Source organism: Hemitrygon akajei, chromosome 12 (assembly GCF_048418815.1).
Source record: "Hemitrygon akajei chromosome 12, sHemAka1.3, whole genome shotgun sequence".
NCBI classification, from domain to species: domain Eukaryota; kingdom Metazoa; phylum Chordata; class Chondrichthyes; order Myliobatiformes; family Dasyatidae; genus Hemitrygon; species Hemitrygon akajei.
In genome coordinates, this window is record NC_133135.1 from 20,917,352 (window position 1) to 20,940,606 (window position 23,255).

The window sequence follows — 23,255 nt, forward strand, 5'->3', positions numbered from 1 at the left end:
ATGTAAGTAATAAAGTCAATTCAAAATGTCCTTTGGTATTGGCCATTGCTGTCCTGGGAAAAAGGCACTGGCTGTCCATTATATCTATAATCTTACACACCACAAGTTGCTTCTCATTCTTTCGTTCCAAAAAGAAAAGCCCTGGCTCACGAAACTTTTCCCATAAGACACGTTCTCTAAACCAGGCAGCATCCTGGTAAATCTCCTCTAAAACTTCCACATCTTTCTGAAAACGAGGCAACTAGAAATGAACACAATACTCCAAGAGTGGTCTAACCAGAGTTTTATAGAGCTACAACATTACGTTGTGGCTCTTGAAGCACACTGGAATTCAGGAAACTCCTTTGACAGTACATCCCAGACCAGTAACTTCCACAATGCAGAGCAACCAAGACTAATTGGTACACGGGTATACTACTACTAGAACATTCTTTTCTGAGTCTTAAACCATACCAGCTTGAAAGTCTGTTTTCTGTTCTTTAATCATTAGATCAGAATCCTGCAAGCTCCTATGCAAAAGCACTGGTGAATGGCAGTTGTGAAAAAAGTGGCTTTCCACTAGCTTTTCAAGGGCAGTTTGTGTCTTGCTGCATCCCATGAATAATTTTTTTTTTAAAGTGGTACACCACCCAGTGATAATGTAAACACTTTAGGGCTGTTTGATTATTCATGGTTATACAACATGGTATACAACTTGGTATCCTGCTGATGGGATGTTGTCTGATCTAGTTTGATAACAAATTATAGATTAATTAGTTGCTAGTTTAAATTCCGCTTGGAAGTTATTTTAATGTTTGTTTTTGCTTTAGTTATGGATTTTAGTCATTTCCTTTTCATTCTGTTTCCAAGCTGCAGCATCGTTGTGGACACTGACACATTTTGGATTATTAGCATTGCCGATCTTGGGGCCCCAGTCCATTGGAGTACAACACAGACACAGGCTGTTTAGCCTATCTAGTCCTATCTCATCTCCTGCCTCGTCCAATCTACTTGCACGCGGGACAATATCCCTCCAAACACCCTCTCATCTATGTACCTATCCAAACTTCTATATGTTATAATTGAATGTCAAAATCAGGTTTATTATCACTGGCATGTGACATGAAATTTGTTAACTTAGGAGCAGTTCAATGCAATACATAATCTAGCACAGAGAAAAAAAAATAGTTAAAAAACAAGTAAATCAATTGCGTATATTGAATAGATTTTTAGAAAGTACAAAAACAGAAATACTGTATGCTAAAGAAAAGTGAGGTAGTGTCCAAAAATTCAATGTCCGTTTAGGAATCAGATAGTAGACGGGAAGAAGCTGTTCCTGAATCACTGAGTGTGTGCCTTCAGGCTTCTGTACCTCCTACCTGATGGTAACAGTCAGAAAAGGGCATGCCCTGGGTGCTGGACGTCCTTAATAACAGACGCTTCCTTTCTGAGACACTGCTCTCTAAAGATGTCCTGGGTACTTTGTAGGCTCGTACCCAAGATGGAGCTGACTACTTTTACAACCTTCTGCAGCTTCTTTCGGTCCTGTGTAGTAGCCCCTCCATAGCAGACAGTGATACAGCCTGTCAGAATGCTCTCCACGGTACAACTATAGAAGTTTTGAGTGTATTTGTTGACATGTCAAATCTCTTCAAACTCCTAATAAAGTATAACTGCTGTCTTGCCTTCTTTATGACTACATCGATATGTTGGGACCAGGTTAGATCCTCAACACCCAGGAACATGAAGCTGCTCACTCTCTCCACTTCTGATCCCTCTATGAGGATTGGTATGTGCATTGACCACTTCCATTGGCAGCTCATTCTATATTCACATCACCCTTTGAGTGAAGCTTCTCCTCAAATCCCTCTTAAATATTTTACCTTTCACCCTAAATCTATGACCTCTAGCTCCAGTTTCACCCAAACTGAGGCAAAAGAGCCTGCATGCATTCATCTCAACTATATCCCTCAAAATCTTTCCCTATAACTAAGGTGATGCACCTGGCAGTGATGATATACCAACAAAAGATTAAATGAATGCTTAGTGTGGTGGTTGGGCTGCCAATCTAATGGGTGTCTTTGTCCTTGACATACTGAGATTCTTAATGTTAGCACTATATTTAAAATGTTAAGTATTCCGTTAGATTGTTAACATTGAAGTTATGCAGGTCACTCCTAACTACTTTGAGACATGACAAACATTTATTTCACGATAGCAACAGCATTTAACATCACAGCACACGGAGAAATCACTTACACTGTTTGGCTCAGATTCTGACCACATTGGCATTTGTAACAATGAAACCTGATGAAGCAGCAGAGAAATCAGCTAGGTACTTTTGGCTGAAGAGAATCGTGATGTTCTACATTCCACTATCATTAGAAAAGAAATATTCTTGGAGTCTCCTGTTCCAGGAAGTTTTGATTCTGGCATCCACCACATAATTGCAGAGTTTTAAGTTGATTCAATGGTTGTGACAGTTTAGTGATGGCTCCCATATTGTGCTCCCATAGTTTAGTGTGTAGTCTAAATTCCTGTTCACCCAACATTTTGGAGCTATTGTTAACATAAATGCACACTGTTTGCTAAATCACACGTTGTACACTGGTTTTATGACAGTAAGTAGTATGTTAGTTGCATACTGCAGGAAATGCAGTTGCCTCACGTATGCCCAGGTTTATGCCTTGAGGCCTATTCTGAATCTATCCCATTTGGCACAAAAGGATGGCGACACAACACAATGAATTCTACCCTAAGCATGAAGGAAGTACTTTACCTCCATAAGGAGCACACAATGATCACTCCCAGCATTCTTAGCATGTAGAAATGTAGCTGCTACATGGAATTTAATGAGGATACACACAAAATGCTGGAGGAACTCAGCAGGCCAGGTAGCATCTGTACAGTCGAAACCCTTCCGCAGGACTGGCATTTGTGGTCTAATGAGGTCAAGTAAGATTTCCCCTTGCATCAGTTCGATTAGGTTTAAACGAATTTGGCAGGGAATAGGAACTGGAGTGATCAGACTAAGGATAGGGCTGCTGGCTTACAAATAGAGGATGGTCAGGAAGGACAGGCAGATGATAAGGCACAATAACAATCAGTAGGATGAGTTGCAGTGTAAAAGCCAGACAAAAATCGAAAACAGTGATGGATATAGGGTTGAAGGTGTTGTATTTGAATGTACGCAACATACAGAAGATGATCTTGTAGCACAGTTGGACACTGACAGATATGATATCGTGGGCATTGCTGAGTTGTGGCTGAAAGACTATAGTTGGGAGTTTAACATCCAAGGATACACATTGTATCAAAAGGACAGGCTAGGCAGAGGTAGTAGTGTGGCTCTGTTGGTAAAAATGAAATCAAATCCTTAGAAAGAGGTGACATAGGATCAGAAGATGTAGAATTCTCATGGGTAGAATTAAGAAACTCCAAGGGAAAAAGACCCTGATGTGAGTTATATACAGGCCTCCAAACAGTAGCAAATACGTGGGCTACAAATTACAACAGGAGCTAGAAAAGGCGTGTCAAAAGGTCAATGTTACGATAGTCATGGGGATTTCATTGCGCAGGTAGATTGGGAAAATTAGGTTGGAGCTGGATCCCAAGAGAGAGAATTTGTAGAATGCCTACAAGATGGCTTTTTAGCGCAGCTTGTAGTTGAGCCCACTTGGAATGGGTGTTGTATAATGAACAGGATTTGAGCTGAAGGTAAAGGAACCCCTAGGTATCACAGATTATATGATAGAATTCACCCTGCAATTTGAGGGGGAGAAGCTAATGTTAGATGTTTCAGTATTACAGTGGAGTAAATAGAAATACAGAGGCATTAGAGAGGAGCTGCCCAAATTTGGTTGAAGAGGACACTAGCTGGGATGACAGCAGAACAGCAATGGCTAAAGTTTCAGAATTCAGAAGGTACACGTTAGATACATCCCAAAGCTGCAATATTCTAAAGGCAAAATGACCCAACCGTGGCTGTCAAGGAAAGTCAAGGCCAACATAAAAGCAAAAGAGAGGGAGTGTAAGAGTGAAAAAATTAGTGGGAAGTTAAGAGGATTGGGAAGCTTTTAAAAACCAACAGAAGTCAACCAAAAAAGCTACGGGGGAGGGGGAGGAATAGATGAAATATTAAGGTAAGCCAGCCATAAATTTTTTCAGATATATAAAGAAAAAAGAGAACTTTCTGAGCACTTCAGAAGAATTGTAGAGATGCATGAAGCTGGAAAAGGCTGCAAAAACATTTCTAAAGACCTGAATGTTCATCAGTCCACAGCAAGAGAAACTGTCTACCAATGGAGGAAATTCAGTACTGTTGCTACTCTCCCTCGGACTGGGCGTCCTGCAAAGATCACACCAAGAGCACACTGGAATGGTGAAGGAGGTGAAAAAGAACCCAAAAGTAACAGCAAAAGACCTGCAGAAATCTCTAGAACCTGCTAAAGTCTCTGTTCATGTGTCCACTATAAGAAAAACACTGAACAAGAATGGTGTTCATGGAAGGACACCATGGTGGAAACCACTGCTCTCAAAAAAAGACATTGCTGCACACCTCAAGTTTGCAAAGACCACCTGGATGTTCTACAACAATTCTGGGACAATGTTTTGTGGACAGATGAGACAAAAGTTGAACTTTCTGGTAGAAGTGCTCACTGTTATGCTTCGAGGAAAAAGGGCACTGCACACCAACAGCAAAATCTCACCCCAAATGTGAAGCATGGTGGAAGGAGCATCATGGTTTGGGGCTGCTTGCAGGGCCTGGACAGCTTGCAATGGTTGAGGGAACAATTAATTCAAAATTGTATCAAGACACTTTACAGGAGAATGTCAGGGTAGCAGTCCACCACCTGAAGCTTAATAGAAGTTGGATAATGCAACAAGACAATGGTTGGAAAGACAAGAGTAAATCAACAACAAGAAGGTTTAAAAAGAATATTTGTGTTTTAGAATGGCCAAGTCGAAGTCCTGACCTTAATCCTATAAAAAACAAGTTGTGGAATGATCTGAAGCAAGCGCTTCATGCAAGGAAGCCCACCAACATCCCAGAGTTGAGGCAATTTTCTAAGGAGGAATGGCCTAAAATTCTTCCAAGCCAATGTGCAGGACTGATCAACAGTTACCAGTAAGGTTTGATTGAAGTTACTCCTGTACAAGGGGGTCACACCAGTTACTGACAGCAAAGGTTCACATACTTTTTCCAACAAACATGTAATATTTGATCATTTTTCTCAATAAATGAGCAAGTATTATATTTTTTGTATTATTTATTTAATTGGGTTCTCTTTATCTAGTTTTAGGACTAACATGAAAATCTGATCACATTTTAAGTCATAGTTACACAGAAATTTAGAGAAAATTCTACAGGGTTCACAAACTTCCTAGCACCATTAAGTATTTCGCATCAGACTTCACTGTGGAAAACACTAGCAATGTGCCAGAATTTCAAGAGCATCAGGGGACAGAAGCAAGTGCAGTTGCTATTACTAGGGAAACTGAAACGTCTGAAGATAGACAATTCACTTGGACCAAATGGACCACGCCCTAGTGTTCAGGAAGCACACGATAAAATAGGGCAAAATCAACATTTTCCTCAAGGTAAAATCTTGCCTGGAACCTGCTGGAATTCTTTGAGGAAATAACAAGCAGGATACACAAAAGAGAATTGGTGTATATTGTGTACTTGGATTTTCAGAAGGCCTTTGCAAAGGTGCTGCGCGTGAGGCTGCTTAACAAGAGCCTATGGTATTACAGGAAAGACACTTGCTTGGATAGGTGATTGGCTGACCAGCAGGAGGCAAAGAGTGGGAATAAAGGGAGCATTTCCTAATTGGCTGTCAATGACTAGCGGTGTTCCACAGGGGTCGGTGCTGAGACCGCTTCTTTTTACTTTATATTGCAATGATTTCGATGGTGGAATTGATGGCTTAGTGGCCAGGTTTGTGGTCGATATGAAAATAGGTGGAGGGGCAGGTAGTGTTGAGGAAGCAGGGAGCCTGCAAAAGGACTTTGACAGATTTGGTCAAAGAAGTGGCAGATGGAATACAGTGTATGGTCGTGCACTTTGGTAGAAGGAATAAAAAGCATTCACCATTTTCTAAATGAGGAGAAAATTCAAAAAAAAATCCAAGGTGCAAAGGAACTTGAGTCCTTGTGAAGAATTCCCTAAAGATTAATTTGCCGGTTGAGTCGATTGTGAAGCAGGCACATGCAATGTTAGCATTTATTTCAAGGGGACTAAAAAATAAAAGCAATGATGTAATGCTGAGGCTTCTTAAGGTACTGATGAGGCATCACTTGAAGTATTGTGAGCAGTTTTGGGACCCTTATCTAAGAAAGGAAAGGGTTCATTGGAGGTTCACAAGAATGATTGCGTGAATGAAAGGCGTATGAGGAGCGATTGATGGCTCTGGGCCTGTACTTGCTGACATTTGGAAGAATTGGGAGGGGGGGGAAATCTCAAAAATCTGTCAGATGTTGAAATACTTAGATGGAGTGGATGTGAGGAGAATGTTTCCTATGTTGGGGTAGTCTAGGACCAGAGGGCGCAGCCTCCGAGTAGAGGGGCACCCATTTAGGACAAAGATAAGGAGGAATTTCTTTAGTCAGAGGGTAGTGAATCTGTGGAATTCATAGCCAGAGGTGGCTATGGAGGCCAGGTCACTGGGTGTACTTAATGGAGAGGTTAAGTTCTTGATTAGCCATGCTGTCTAAAGGAAGCAGGGGAATGGGGTTGATCGGGAAATGAATCAGCCATGATGAAATGGCAAAGCAGACCTTATTGGCTTATGGTCTTACCATCTGCTGAAGGCCCAGACTGGTAGCACCAGCTTCAGGATTCAATATAATCAAATAATAAATAAATTGACAGGACATCATGCAGACCAAATCCTGTTTGCTCCCTTTCATCTTATTTTTCCACTATATCTCACAACTCACATTCCTGAAAAACTCTAATTCTATCTCAGATAATATTTCCCTTAATTTGCACTAATGTGCTTAACTTATTTTATATATAAATGACAAAATAAAAATGTTAATTTAAGCTCATGTACATGTTTTTCATGTAAATGGGTCAACTGTAAATTAGTAAATTCATTTATGATTAGCACGCATAGTGAAAAACTTGTCATGTATATTGTTCCTACAGATTAATTCATTCCAACGGTGCTTGAAGCTAGTACAAAGTCAAACAATACAGATGCAGAATAAAGTGTTATAGTAGCAGAGAATGAACAGTATGGGTAGACAATAAGGTGCAACGTAGATTGTGAGGTCAAGAGACCATCTATTGTATCAGGCCATTCAATACGTCTTACATCAGAAAGATAGACGCTGTCCTTCGAGTGTGGTGTTATGCAGATTCAGGGTTTTGTATCTTCTGACTGATGGAAAAAACAGAATGTGCAGGTTGGTTAAGGTGTTAGCTTAAGCTGGCTGCTTTACCAAGGCAGAGGGAAATGTACATAAACTATGTATAGAGAGGCTGGTCTCCATAATGCACTGAGCTGTGTCCATCACTCTTCTGCAGTTACTTGTGGTCACAGGCATAGCACTTGCCATACCAAGGCATGATGCTCCTGGATAGGATGCTTTCAGTGGAGCATTGATAAAAATTAGTGAGGGTCAAAGGAACCAGTGGTACTGGTGAGCTTTCTTGGCCAGAGCACTAACATGGATGGAATAAGACAAGCAACTGATGATGTTTACTCCTGGGAAATTGAAGCTCTGAACCCTCTCAAATTTGGAACCACTGATGTAAACTGGAAAATGTGCAATGTCTCTTTCCTGAAGTCAATGACCAGCTCTTTTGTTTTGCTGGCATTGAGGGAAAGGTGTTGTCATGAACCATGTCATTCTGCTCTCTATCTCCCTCTTGCACAGTGACTCATCAATATTTGAGATGAGGTCTTCTAAGGAAATATCATGTGCAAATTTGTAGATGGAATCAAGAGGATATAAGTATGTTAAGGGCTGAGAATGCAGCCTTGTGAGGAATCAGCATTGAGAATAATCATGGCAGAGATGTTGCTGCATATCCTTTATGGTTGCAATGTTTTGGTCAGGAAGTCAAGTGTCAGGTTACAAAGAGAAGCAACACACACAAAATGATAGTGGAGCACAGCAGGCCAGGCAGCATCTATAGGAAGAAGCACAGTCAACATTTTGGGCCGAGACCCTTCGTCAGGACTAACTGAAAGAAAATATAGTAAGAGATTTGAAATCAAATTCACTATTACAAAGAGAAGTGTTGGGTCCCAGATCCAGGAGTTTGCAGGCGAGTTTGATTGGAATTATAGTATTGAAGAAAGAGCAGTAGTCAATAAACAATAGGATAACTTAGCTTTCTTTACCATCCAAATGCTCCAAAAAAATGTGTAGGGCCAGAGAGATAGCATCTGCCATGAACCTGTTTATAATATACTATGCTTCAGCAGTCAAAAGTTCAATTTCATACCATTTATACCCATGGGTATGTTTGACTTTGACAATAAACTTGTACTCCTAAACAACACCATTTTTAAAAGCAGCTCTTAAAATATTCCTTCTCTGCCAAAAGCGATATGGAAACTAATCTCCAACTTCTGTAGCACTTTCATTTGATTCATCTCTGGATAGGTCACCAGTTTTTTTTAAACTTACTTCTTCTTATCCCTTTAGCCTCCAATCTCATTACTTGCTGCTGTTTTCCAAAAACAATTTGTGCTACTAAGTAATCAACTTGTACAATATAGTTAAGCATAGGTCACCTTGTAAGGCAAACATTCTGGATAAAAGGTAACTTGCTTTCACTCCATTAGTGAGTGTAACACGCCTGTGCTAGAGTCCTTTTACTAAGAGGTATCACTGCATAATCTCCACAGACCACCCCTGTTCAGTGGCAAGGATGGTAAAACAATTGGTGGCTAGGTTCTGCTCTGCAGACATACACTTCAAGTTCAAACATATTACACACATAAATGGACAAAAACACGTTCACAACATTTTTACCTCAGCAATCTTCACAATCACTCCCATCATGGCCTGCCTTTAACTCCCACACCAGGCCTCCATACAACCCCCAGATGCTTGCTCTGTGAGGCAACATGACAGTTGCCATTCATCTGGCTCATAAAACTCATTACACAGAATCAAAGATTGATAGGCTTAAATAGTGAGAAAAATGGTGAAAGAATATTAAGTCAATTGAACAAATTGGAAATCATTGATTAGAATATCAAGATAATCAACTTCACTGAACAATATGTTTTGGCAAGCCGTGAATAATGGTCAGCTACTACATAAAATGAAACACCTGTCAATGAAAATACCCCCTACCTTACGAGGCTCATAATTCTCCAAAGCAACTTCAAAATAAAAATCAACAAGCACACTGTCCAGTTAGCCTGAACAAATAAGGTCTAGCTCTGCCATCTGGACTTTAAACAAGTGAGTCTCCTCCCACTAACCATATCTCATTTTCAAGTACTGAGCATGTCATGATAAAGTTGCAATAACATACAGACCTTCACTCTGTATCAGACATTGCTGCAGCCTGCCTGCAAACTGAGCAATACAAACAGAATTGTATTGCCCCAATGCCCCTTCATAACCGAATATCATTTCGAGGTTTCCATATGTCCATGTGTGAAAGCAAAAATCTCCAGTGATTAATTGCTGGGCAGCCGGCTTCACCAAAACTCTGCATTCCTCCTACTGTTCTGTGTGCAAGTGTATATTTAGTCTACGTGTCCGGCACTTGGTCTTGACCAATTAGAGAAGACGTAGGGAATCTTCTCTGCCCCTGATATGAATGCCAATGAACAGCCACAGGAGACTCAGGCAAGGGTTTGCTAATATAAAAACTTTCATATCAGAGCATCCCGACACTAACAATCCCTTAAATCTTTCCAAGGCTATTGAATCTAAATGGCTTGTTAATCTTTTTTTTTCAGCTTTTTAATTTTTTTTCCACAAAATTAAATGTTTACAATAGTTTTGACAAAATCTAGGAGTGCTAGTTTCAGCTGAATCTGTTTTTAAACTATCCCTTTTGGCATAGTGGCCTCGCCACAAAACAAAATTCAGGGTTGCCCCAAGTTGAAGACAGACTATGGCTCCCCACCTAGGAATGTCCACTGGTCACTCCTACCAATACTATCAAGTACTTGTAAGATGAATGGTAGAAGATGAGGTTATGTAGTTTTCTCTTTTTTTAAAAGTTGGTTCTCTCCTGCAAACTACAGGCCCAGTCATTCAACCTGTATTTTGGCATCTTAACCAGCAATGGATCTACCAAACCATAGTCAGTGAAGGACACTTAAGTCCCCAAAACAGAATACTTCCTGTGCCCCTGCTTACTCTGTGATCCTTAAAATGGTGTCAACAGAAATGAGAACCAACCTACAAGGTATGGAGGCAGAGAATCGTGTTCAGAAGGTCAAAGCTGCCATAAGTGCTTGTGTATGTTCTGATTTTATCAAGGATCACTATCTTCCAATTGTACACCACCTCACCGGTTTCTCTGGAAGATTGTTGTGCAGCTGAAATAGGACACATCCAGGGACAATGATGGGTACTTTGGCCAAAATGTATGCTTCTTTCAGCGTGAATGAAATCAGATCGTTGCTTGACTGTTGGGTGGTTCCAGTAACAAGCATTTTTGGCATTGTGGTATCCAAATCTGATGGTTGGGTCAATATCTGTTTGAAACAGTTGCATGGCAAGGGTGGTCATTTCAAAGGGCAACTAAGGGTCAGACATTCCAATGAATCTGTTGTTTCAAGGCCCAAATGAAAAAGGACAGGATTTTAATCTCTAAAGGACAATGATGAACAAACTAAGCTTTTAATATCAATCCATTACTTTTGTTGTGTATACTTACAATTTCTGGCATGAACATTTACTCAACTCTGAATTTACATACTCCATTGAAGGTGTGAATTCATGTCAATGCATCTGTAATTGATGCCTTTACCTTACTAAACTGGTGACATAATTACAATGGTGCTGTTCTCAAGGACCCTGCAATACATTTGAGCAAAGTCAAGTTAGCAACACAAAACAAAGCCGTTTGAAAATACTGGCACGAACAAGTTCTCTCCAGAACTCATGACAGATAAAAAACCAAACCTCATCACATTCCTGACTTTTTGTACCACCTCTATATCTATTAAAGAACCCTTGGGTGGCCATCACTTGTATTTTGATGAAGAGTTGGAGATACTTCACATCTGACTCTTCAGTTTTACCCTAGCCAAGGCCATCACATTTTGTGTAATCCCATTTGGTGAATAGGAGAGCTTACTGCAGCCTTAAGCAGCAAATAGTGAAGCACAGTCCAAGTCGGTGACAATTTAATTCAAAATAACATATTGTATGATATCTCACAATAATAAATGACAGGTAAATGATTTGGCTTTTGTTTCAAGTGTATTTGTCATACTTAATATTTCTAGCTAATTTATCAGTTAAGTATGCATTACGATATTTTGATTCATTTCAACTACTTCTAAATTCAGTTAAGAGATAATTAAAAATATTTGAAAACTGTCAAGAGGCCACTAAGTGCAGGTTATCCAGAAACAAACAGTACTGTCTCGCACACCATTCCACCTCATGGTTGCCCATAAGAGCGAGGCTTCTGGCTCAATTGGACTTGAAGGGCCACTGTAGACTAGTATGAGCTACATTTTGAGAAGTCACCTCAGACTAGGAATTTCAGTGAATGGTAGGACCCTGGTGAGTGTTACTGACCAGAGGAACCAAGAAATACATAGTTTTCTACAAGTGGCATCATAGGTAGACAGGGAGGTAAAAGAGGCATTGATATGCTGACGTTCAGTAGTCAAGGTATTGAGTATGGAAGTTGGGACGTTACACTGCAGTTGTACTAGACGTTGGCAAGTCCATACCTAGAGTATTATGTACACTTTTGGCTATCCTATTGTTGGAAAAATTGCCCAGGTTTAGGTCTTTCACGGCATGCATTAGTACTTGAGTGAAGAAAAGGTTGAAAGGTACTGGTGCAAGCACACAGCCCTGTTTAATGCCGTTGGAGATGTCAAATTTCTCGCTAGGTTCGTCAGCTGAGAGAATCTCTCCAGTCATGTTGTCATGGAAGAGGCGTATGAGACCTATGGGCATTTATATCAAATACCACCTGGACGGGTCACTCTTTGACCTACGTCGCCTTGCAGCACACACAAAAACCCTCCAAAAGCTGTTCATAGAAGCGCTCTTTGCAGATGACTGCGCACTCATGACGCACCAACAGGACCACCTACAAACAATGGTCAGCAGATTCTCCGCCGCATCTAAATTGTTCGGCTTGACGATCAGCCTCGGTAAAACAGAGGTCCTCCTGCAGCCTGCACCTAACAGCGCCCCGCCACAGCCATGCTTCACCATCGATGACACACAACTACGGAACGTTGACAACTTTAAATACCTGGGGAGTACCATCTCCAGCGACAGTGCCCTTGATAAAGAAATCACATCAAGGATCCAGATAGCAAGCCAGGCACTCGGAAGGCTCCAGGTCGAAGTTCTGCAGCACAAAGACATTCGTCTCTCCACTAAACTGAAGGTTTACAATGCTGTTGTGGTCTCATCACTTCTATATGGCTGTGAAACCTGGACACTGTATTGCAGACATGTCAAACAGCTTCAACAATTCCACAATCGCGCTCTGCGATCAATCATGCAAATCCGCTGGCAAGACCGCATCTCCAACCTGACAGTCCTGGACCGAGCCAATTCCACAAGCATTGAAGCCAAAGTTTTGAAGGCTCAGCTCAGATGGACTGGCCATGTGATCTGCATGGATGAGTCCAGAATGCTGCATCAGTAGTTCTACGGAGAACTGGAGCAGGGCAACCGTGCCCAAGGTCACCCAAGGAAGAGGTACAAGGACAACCTCAAGTCAAACCTTAAGTGGGCAAACTCCAGCCCCGCGATCTCGAACACACTGCTGTTGATCAGTCCAAGTGGCGCAATCTATGCTCCAAGGCAGCAAACAACTTCCAAGCCAACTGGTGCATGCAGCGCCTCAAGGCGAGTCAAGAAAGACACAGGAAGGCGTCTGCTCCTGCCCCAACAGGCAGTGCTCCTTGCCCCATCTGCGACCATATCTGCACTTTGGACTTCGGCCTCAGAAGACTTATGCGTGCCCACAGATGTTGACTGCGCAACACATCCGTCTTCCTCGGACTTCGAGAGACTACTACTATTGTTGGAAAGATGTCATTAAGCTGGAAAGTATGCAAAGAAGATTGCACTCTTAAGGGCCTGAGTTACAAAGAGCAGCTGGGTATTTGTTTGAGCATATGAGACTGAGGGTGACCTGATAGAGGTACTTCAAATCACGAAGGACAAGAATAAAGACTGTGCCAGCAAACACTACCAAAGGTGACATCCTCAACATGAAACAATTCTGTTAACTTCTTGTACATCTTGGATAGCAGTAGAAGGATCAGTCCGAGTCAGCATGGATTTATGAAGGGAAAATCATGCTTGACTGATCTTCAGGAGTTTTTTGAGGATGTAACTATGAAAATGGACAAGGGAGAGCCAGTGGATGTAGTGTACCTGGACTTCCAGAAAGCTTTTGATAAAGTCCCACATAGGAGATTAGTGGGCAAAATTAGGGCACATGGTATTGGGGGCAGAGTACTGACATGGTTTGAAAATTGGCTGGCTGACAGGAAGCAAAGAGTTGTGATTAACGGGTCCCTTTCGGAATGACAGGCTGTGACCAGTGGGGTACCGCAAGGTTCGGTGCTGGGACCACAGCTGTTTACAATATACATTAATGATTTAGATGAAGGGATTAAAAGTAACATTAGCAAATTTGCTGATGACACAAAGCTGGGTGGCAGTGTGAAATGTCAGGAGGATGTTATGAGAATGCAGGGTGACTTGGACAGGTTGGGTGAGTGGGCAAATGTATGGCAGATGCAATTTAATGTGGATAAATGTGAGGTTATCCACTTTGGTGGCAAGAACAGGAAGGCAGATTACTATCTAAATGGAGTCAAGTTAGGAAAAGGGGAAGTACAATGAGATCTAGGTGTTCTTGTACATCAGTCAATGAAAGCAAGCATGCAGGTACAGCAGGCAGTGAAGAAAGCTAATGGCACGCTGGCCTTTATAACAAGAGGAATTGAGTATAGGAGTAAAGAGGTCCTTCTGCAGCTGTACAGGGCCCTGGTGAGACCCCACCTGAGTATTGTGTGCAGTTTTGGTCTCCAAATTTGAGGAAGGACACTCTTGCTATTGAGGGAGTGCAGCGTAGGCTCACAAGGTTAATTCCTGGAATGATGGGACTGTCATATGTTGAAAGATTGGAGCGACTGGGCTTGTATACACTGGAATTTAGAAGGATGAGAGGGGATCTGATTGAAACATATAAGATTATTAAGGGATTGGACACGCTGGAGGCAGGAAGTATGTTCCCGCTGATGGGTGAGTCCAGAACTAGAGGCCACAGTTTAAGAATGAGGGGTAGGCCATTTAGAACAGAGATGCGGGAAAACTTTTTCACCCGGAGAGTGGTGGATATGTGGAATGCTCTGCCCCAGAAGGCAGTGGAGGCCAAGTCTCTGGATGCATTCAAGAGAGATTTAGATAGAGCTCTTATAGATAGTGGGATCAAGGGATATGGGGAGAGGGCAGGAACGGGGTACTGATTGTGTATGATCAGCCATGATCACAGTGAATGGCGGTGCTGGCTAGAAGGGCCGAATGGCCTACTCCTGCACCTACTGTCTATTGTCTATTTTTTTTTAAATCTCAGATATGGTCCTACTACTGTTATAGCCTATAATCTACATTCTGACAGTGTGATTTCGGGCTAATTGGGCAATCCAGTCCTTTGCTGTTTCTAAGAGGGTTCCATGAGGCTGCAACTAAAATGTGCATGGAGGCCAGAAAGCCAGGAGACAGGGCGCAAGCCCATAAATGACTCCATCTCTTGCCAATCTCACTGGTTAAAGTGCCAAGGAAGACTGAAATCATTGAGGCAGGTGCAGAGAGTGAGCGAGTGTTCAGCATTGTCTACCAGCCTCTTGCTCGCTGCTCCTGAAGGAAGGTGCTTGCATTTGAGTGATATCTCTCTCTCACTCGCTGAATGCTGTCAGCGGATAGTGCCGTAGTAAGGTTTGAGCAATGCGAATTGTAGATTTGGACTCCCAGGTTTACGATGTATTCCAGTTCTGGTCACTTTTTTTGTTACTACTTTTGAGGAATTTTGGAATCAGGGCAGCCTGCAGATAATGAAGACTGAGTTGAAGTATGCTTTTTGATTTTGCATTTTTATATCCTGTGTTTTTGCTCTTTTTTGTGACGTTTGCACAATTTTTCTTTTATGTGGGGGAGAGGGGGTTTAACGTTTGATGTTTTTCTTTGGGCCAGGTGATTCCATACTTCTTCGGTTTCTTGATTGTCTGTGGAAGATGAACTTCAGGGTTGTACACTGCATACTTACTTTGAACAGTACATGTTTTACCCCGGGAAAAAAAATCATAAAAATCTAAAGGGGCATAGGTTTAATGTGAGAGGGGAAGACTTAAAAGGGACCTGAGAGGTAATTTCTTCACCCAGCAGGTGGTTCATATATATGAAGTGCCAAAGGAAGTGGATGTGGCATGTATACTAACAACATTCGAAAGACACTTAGACAGGTACATGGAAAGGAAAGATTTGAAGTGCTATCGGCCAAGTGTAATCAAATGGAACTAGCTTAAACAGACGTCTTGGTTGGGATGGATGAATTAAGCTAAAAGACCTGTTCCTGTGCTGAACTCTAGGACCAGGATCATGCCAGCAGTAATAATTACATTGCAGTGGGCTGGAATAATCACAACCATCCTGAGCAGGTCAAGCATAACATACAGGTCAAGTGAAGTATGATCCAACTCAACAATAAAGCACTGAATATTTATTGCTGCCAGGCAAAAATGAATGTGGATTTAGGATCATAGTCAGGCTGTGCTAATAGTATAACACACAGTTCTGTTTATGAAAGTACAGGGGAAAGCGCACTATATTTTTACAAGAGTCAAATTGATCTTGGGAAATCATTGCTCTTGATTTTTTTAAAAAGTCTGGTGAGATTTACTCTTTAGAAAAGGAAACTGGGAAATTCCTGGAGGGTTGGTCAAATTTTGTACATGTGAAGCAAACGATTCCACTTCTGGGAAAACCCAAAGTAGGAACCATAAATGAAAGACTATTAACTTGTAAACCCAATGGTGAAATAAAGGGAAAAAAAGATATTCAAAGAATGATTAGCATATAGAATTATTCACTGCAGAAATTGATTGAAACTTTTGAATGGAAACTTGAAGAGCACAACAGAAAAGGGAATTGAAAAGATATGCTGGAATTGAAAGGATATTGAAAAGATATGCTGAGATGAGATAAGTGATAATGGAATATAAACACTGCCACAAACTAGTTGAGTCATACATCTGCTTCAACACTACAAATTCTAAATAGCGCCTGCTTACCTCTGAAATCATTGCCATTTAAAAACTAACCTTTAATTGTGTAATGTTACTCAGACAGGAGAATTTATCTATTTATACATTTTGGCTAATGGTGAATTATAGGGGAAATACAAGCTTTTTCAAAAACTCCTTTGAGTAGTACCTAATTAACCATAAAATTTCAATACATCAGATACTGGGAACCATGATATTTGTTGGCAGGAAAACAATTTATACATTACCATTTTTTGCAGACAGATTCACATACCAAAAGCATGAATGAGCCAAGATTTTTATATCAAATCAATTAAATCACATTTTCTCATAACTAATTGGATATCTTGACTAATCACTAAATACAAACATCAAGCATTCAACAAAATGGGCACATATGGACAGCGAGTAAAGCGCCATTGATTAAAAATATATTACAGAAAACTGTGGAATACAACCATAAAATAACTGCAGTGAAATCCCATCATTTTTATCAGTTTTTACATACAAATATTTGAGTGGAAAAAAGTTCAGGGATCAATACAAAACTCACCTGTTTTGTTCCTCTAATTTTGCAAGAAGCTCCAAGTCATCAGGACTAAGTGTAGCTGGTGATCCTGGTGAAAGTGCAGGTGTAGAGAGCGTTGTTGATGAAGATGTAGTGTGCAGCGATGAAGTGGACGGGCTTGCCACCTGACTAGCCATTTGACTGACAGTGTGAGACACTGTGTTCTTCACCCATGAGAGAGTAGAACTTAACTTCTCTGCAACCTTGTCTGTCGCCACCTGAAGTGAAAAGTTTATAATTACATTTAGTCACCTACCAATATAATTAAAAATCAACTATTGTAAGCATCCTTTTTATAATGTAAAATATTCAGTCACACTGGGGAGAAAAGTACTGGTTTTAAATTATGCTTGAGGAGAGTTAAATGACTCACTGGACTTGGATACAACTGAAAAGACCAGAACATAATGCATGTCACTTAGTGCCATGTAATGATGGCCTGAATGATAAGAGACACTCAGTTACCCATGAAGTGAAAAGATTTGGATAGATCAAACAAAGTCAGCATTTTCTGAGTTCCAAATTAGAACTGAGAATTATTTAATAAGTTATAGAAATCAAAAATTGTTTGCCACTGCAAATAATTTTAAAAAGTGGCTTGATTTACATGGAATGTTCAGTACCATCATGATAATACCCATGCGTTTGAAGGTCAGTTAGCTACAAAGGTTTGCTGCAGTTTTTTTAAGTCTTCTTCTCATGTGTTCTAATTTATTACACCACTGTACAACCAACATAAATCTACCTGGAGACAAGAAATGTTGGAATCTCAAACAACTTGTTGAGTTTCTGGAGAAACACAACAGGTGAGGCAGCATCAATGGAAAGAAATAAAGAGTCAACATTTCAGCTCCTAGCCCTTCATCTGGACTGGAAAGAGGAGAGGTAGCCACACGACAAAGGTTCACACAAGAGGTAATAGGTGAAATCAGGTGACAATATGATAAGCTGATGGGAGGAGGGGAAAGAGTGGGAATAATGTCAGTAGCTGGGAGGTGATGAAGGGCTGAAGATGAGGGAATCTGAAAGGACAGAATGGTGGAGCATGAAATAAAAGGGAAGGTGGTGGTGGGGAGAACTAGTGAGAGAAGCGTGACAGTAATGGCTGGTGTAGTGGGAGCGAATAAGGAATAGGAGCTGAGAGGTGGGCAGGTGGCAAGACGAAAAAAGAAAATTGGGGAGAAAATAAAGACAGGAGAGGAGCAGTGACCCAAAGTTTGAGAATTTGATGTTGCCAGTTTGGAGACTGTCCAGGTGGAATATGAGGTGTTGTTCCCTCCACGTGGCAGAAAGTTTCACTTCCTGGAGGCTTCTGCCATGGAGCTCGATGCCTTCCATGCATACTTTTGAAATAGAGAATAACACTACGCCTGTGCGAATCCCCATAGTATCTGGCGATCTTCAGCCCCTTCAACCTCTTACTGCTATAGTTAGAAGTTTCCACCTGTTTCAAGAGGGCATCAGTCATCCTGCTGACCAAGAAAAGCAGATGAGCTGCCTCAACGATCACTGCACAGTAACAATCACACCTACTGTGAAGAAGTCTTTTGAGAGGTTAGGCACAATTAGAATTAATTCTTGCCTGATCAAGGAGCTGGACCGACTGCAATCTGCCCATCACAAGAGTCTACAGCTGACACAATCTCACTGGCTCGCCACTTATCTTGAGAGTACTTGGACAACAAGAAAGCATACATGAGGCTGTAGTTTATTGATTAAACACCACCATCTCTTCACTACTAAACAAGCTTTAAAACTTGTGCTTTTGTATCTCAAATGGGCAGCTGGATCCTCTACTTCCTTACCACAGTCAGTACAGACAGATGATAACATCTCCTCCTGGCTGACAATCAACACCCACCTCAAGGATGTCTGCTTAGTCCACTGGTCCATTGCACAGGACTGCATGGCTAGCCACAGCTTAAACACCATCTATAAATTTGATGATGACGCAACTGTTCTTGGCAGAATCTCAGATGGCGACTTGGAGGAGACTAAGATCAAGACAGATCTGCTGGCTGATTGGTGTCACAGCAACAACTTCACACTTAATGTCAAGACCAAGGAGTTGATTATGGACTTCAGAATGGAAAAGCTGGAAGAATGCACAGAAGTATCCTCATGGTGAGCAGCCTCCAGTTCCTGGGTATCAACATCTCAGAGGATCTATCCTGGGCCTGACATATTAATATAATCACAACGCCGGCAGCTGTACTTCATTCGGATTTGGTGGAGATTCAGTACATCACCAAAGACTCTAGGACATTTCCAAGCATCTATCATAGAGAGTACTCTGACTGGTTGCATGACTGTCTGATATGGAGATGCCAATGCACAGATCATAAGAGGCTTCAAAGAGTTGTAAACTCAGACAGCTCCATCAAAGTACAAGCTCAAGCAAAGTACAAGCCTCGCCACCTTTGAGCAATCCTCAAGGCTGTGGCATCTTTCATAAAGGACCTTTATCATCAATGACACACCCTTTTCTTATTACTACCATCACAGAGGTTGTAGCAGCAGAAACTAATCCAAAATCAAAACAAAACAAATGCCACCAGCCTGTGACTGCCATGAGGCTGTTATGTACCCATGATGTACCCTTAACTCCAATGAAATGATTGTTCCATAGAGCTAAATTCCTTATTTGATCCTTTATTAGCAATGAGCAAACATACAATCTTGAAGCGATATTAAGTAGTCAGCAAAGATATGACCACCACCAGTGCCAAGCTACAAACAGCCACAAAATAAGAATACTTCTGTAAATTTGAAAACAATAAAAAAAGTTTAAAAAAATACTTAAATTATTCCTTTTACTTTTACCATGCCCTCACTAATGTGACTAGTTACCATAAATAAACATAATAAACACGCAACCCAGAATACAAAGCAAATAAAGGACAGACGTATACAGGACCTGAAGCCACACACTCAACATTTTAGGAACAGTTTCTTCCCTTGTGCTACAAACAAACTTCAAAACTTATGTCAGTGATAATAAACCGGATTCTGATTAACTTTCTCCTAATACACCCATATCCACTCACAAGCAACCACAGAGCTCAAACTTCAAAAGCAAGTTTGTGTATTGGCATTTATACAACCAGGATCAGAATGCTACCCATTGGGAGATCAGAGATCATGAATGCGAACAATGAGGAGCTAGACGTATGTGGCAGTTGCCATCACACCTACCATGAGGTAGCCAGGATATCATCAAGATTTATTGGATCTCCTTTCTTATGTCATTACATTTTACTTCTACTTATCACACCCAACATCAGTCTGTTCAGAGTTCTGTAAAGTTTCCTGCAGAGTTACATTTCTTTTTGATAAATAAACATTACGTAGCAGCAGAATTCAGGCAGGGCAGAGTTCCTCATTAACAATTCAAGAGTCAGGTATTATGTCAGCAAGAAGGCAAACTGGAATTGCAACTGCTGAAGTATGTCTACATGAGCCACAATCAGAATACACTGGCATTAAAGGCCTGCTCAAGAGAATGATGGAATAATCCACAGTATCATTCCACACACTTTGAGGCCCTCCATTGGTTAAAGTCGACAATGGATGTAACAACCCAGCTGTCTACATGATGTGCAAAGTTGAAAGTACATTATCGAAGTATGTATACCTTATACAACCTTGAGATTTGTCTCCTTACAGGCATCCACAAAACAAGGCAACCCAAAAGAACCCATCAAAAGACCGAACACACAATGTGCAGAGAGAAAAAATTCATGCAAACAATAAAAGTAAGCAACTAACATTCAGAGCTGAAGCTCATAGAAGTGAGTGCACAGAACCCTGCTAGCTACAGGCCACAGCCTCAGTTCAGTGCAGATGATTAAACCTCATGGAATAGCAAGCTGAACTGGCCCAAACCTCACCTCTAGCCCTGACACCTTGACCTTTTCAATCAGGCCTGACACTTAAATCGTCCAATCCTCGGGCTGTTCCTCGTTCTTGGACCCCGCTGCTGCTTTGATACACTCATGCCCCACCGCCCCAAATCGGCCCATACCCGATATTTCCAATTCAACTCAGTACTTAAGTTGATCAAACCCCCAGGTCTTACTTAGCTTGCTTTCAGGCCCAGGCTCTGCCTTGTCTCCATCTGCCACACCAAATTGCCAAGTCCGCTCCAGCAACGGCCAAACATTAGCTCATTCCCCACTCTCTGACCTAGACCTCACCACTTCAATTCAGCCAGTACACACTTTGCCATAACCATCCTGCACCTTTGAGACTTCAGCTCACACCACAAAAATGCCAGCTCATACAAGCAGTTCAAAAGCTCAACTCTGACAGGGAAATTACAGGCTATTGTTTGCAGTGATCATTTACCAGAAAAATTAGATTAATAAAGTATTTAGTTGTCTTCTTTTTTTTATATTTCCCACCAGCAAGTAGTAGCTGAGCTTCACTGGCACTGCCTTAAACAAGAAATCAGGGCAGTACGATATGGAGAACAAACTGTCGCCCATGTAGCAGGCTCCGCCTCTCCACACAGCTGATGAATCTAAAGGAATGGCTGAGACCGACAGAGTTTAGCAACAGGAGTTACCAATCAGCGCTGAACTCAACGGAGAACACGCACTATGGAACAGTGAATGTCACACACACACACACACACACAGCTACCAAAATCATCCTGAAGTATTTACTATAAAAGCAGACAGACATAGCACGGCACAACTAACAAACAAGTGATGGCATGTTTGTTCACATAGCTAGTCTAAACACTTCCAAAGGTCCAGCCAAATCTGCATAGTTAAACTTGTAATCTGTTTTTTTCGCGTGTACGGTAGTTTAAGTCACCTCATGAAAATGTGCAAACTGTAAGATTAAAAATGTCAGACTCTTGAAACTTTACAAAAGCAGCAAAGGCTGGAAACACTCAGTATGTCAGGTCACACAGGTAGACAGGAAAATTGGTTTAACCTTAGTAATCAAGGCCTTTGATTACTTCCATTTAACTCTGCTTCTCCTTCAATAGACGCTACCTCACCTTCCAACATTTTATGCTTTTAATTGTGATCAGATGGAGGCATGTTGTCATCTGATGCAAGAATCAATTCCTATCCCTTCAAGGAATAATGTGTGACTCCCTCATCAGTCTCCAAGGAATTTACAAACCAAAGTGGAAGCAAGTCATCAGTGGTCTCATACGACTGCCCATGATTATGTTGAATCATAAACCAATTGTTCCAAGTTAGCTGCAAGAAATCTGACAAGAGCTGTACATCTGTTTAAAAAAGGACTCAAAACCTTAAGCCCATCTTCAAACATTTTTTTATGAAATAAGCAACACACACACACACAAAATGCTAAAGAAACTCAGCAGGTCAGGCAGCATCTCTGCAGAGAAATAAACCATCCAACTTTTTAGGCCAAGACCCTTCATGAAGACGAGAAAGGGGAAGAAGCCAGAATAAGGAGGGAGAAGCTGGGAAAGGTTTACAAGCTGGCAGGTGATAGGTGAAGCCAAGTTAGAGGTTGGGGAGGGTGGGAGAAAGTGTGTGTGGGGGAGCGGGGGATGAAGAAAGAAGCTGAGAAGTGAAAAATCTGAGGTAAAGGGCTGAAAAAGGAATCTGATGGGAGACAAGGGGTAAATGATATTGACGTAGCACAGTGGTATAAGGAGATGCAGAGGTAAAAAAGTTCAAAAAATTCAAACATAGAAACACAAAGATTAAAGCAGGCAGAGTCTACGCCAGTTTAAAGAAAGAACTATCCAGCTATTCTCAGTCACTCTCCCTCCCACTCTTCCCACCAGCCCTGTATTTCATCTCCTTTTACTACTGACCCAGTTCAGTTTTAAACATCAGGATGACTCCCACAATTCCCTCAGAATTTAAACATTCACTGAATAAAATAGACTTTCTCCAGTTGCTTTTGGTACTTTTGGCAATCATTTTCATTCTCTGCCTTCTAGTCTTTGACACATCAATGTCAAGTGCTTTTCTGTAAATCCACTTCTTAAACACTTCATGATTTCCTGTGTTTTAAGAATAATCCCAAATTATCCATTCTAAAACTTAACTAAAGTCCCCATTCCTGTAATTTCTCAAACATCCTTACCAAGACCTTGTCCTCAAGTGTGATATCCCAGAATGGAACACAATATTCTGTTCTGCAGCCAAACTAATGTTCACTGTGACTTTATTTTAATAGATTGCATCTCGGTTTATAAATTTCAGGATCCTGCCCACACTGCTATTTGTGCATCAGCAATTTCA

At 41.2% G+C, this 23,255-nt stretch overlaps 1 protein-coding gene across 5 annotated transcripts in view; it reads right to left on the reverse strand.

The window, feature by feature from the left end:
• The window catches only part of LOC140736770 (ecotropic viral integration site 5 protein homolog), a 270,604-nt gene that overhangs the window by 200,560 nt on the left and 46,789 nt on the right, over positions 1-23,255 (reverse strand). For 4 of the 5 annotated variants that reach the window (XM_073062678.1, XM_073062679.1, XM_073062680.1 and 1 more), the window contains one exon: positions 16,999-17,231. In XM_073062678.1, the coding sequence (XP_072918779.1) occupies positions 16,999-17,231 (233 nt within the window). Of the gene's footprint in view, positions 1-9,300; positions 9,374-16,998; positions 17,232-23,255 lie in introns of those variants that run through there. The other variant, XM_073062682.1, reaches the window with a different exon arrangement.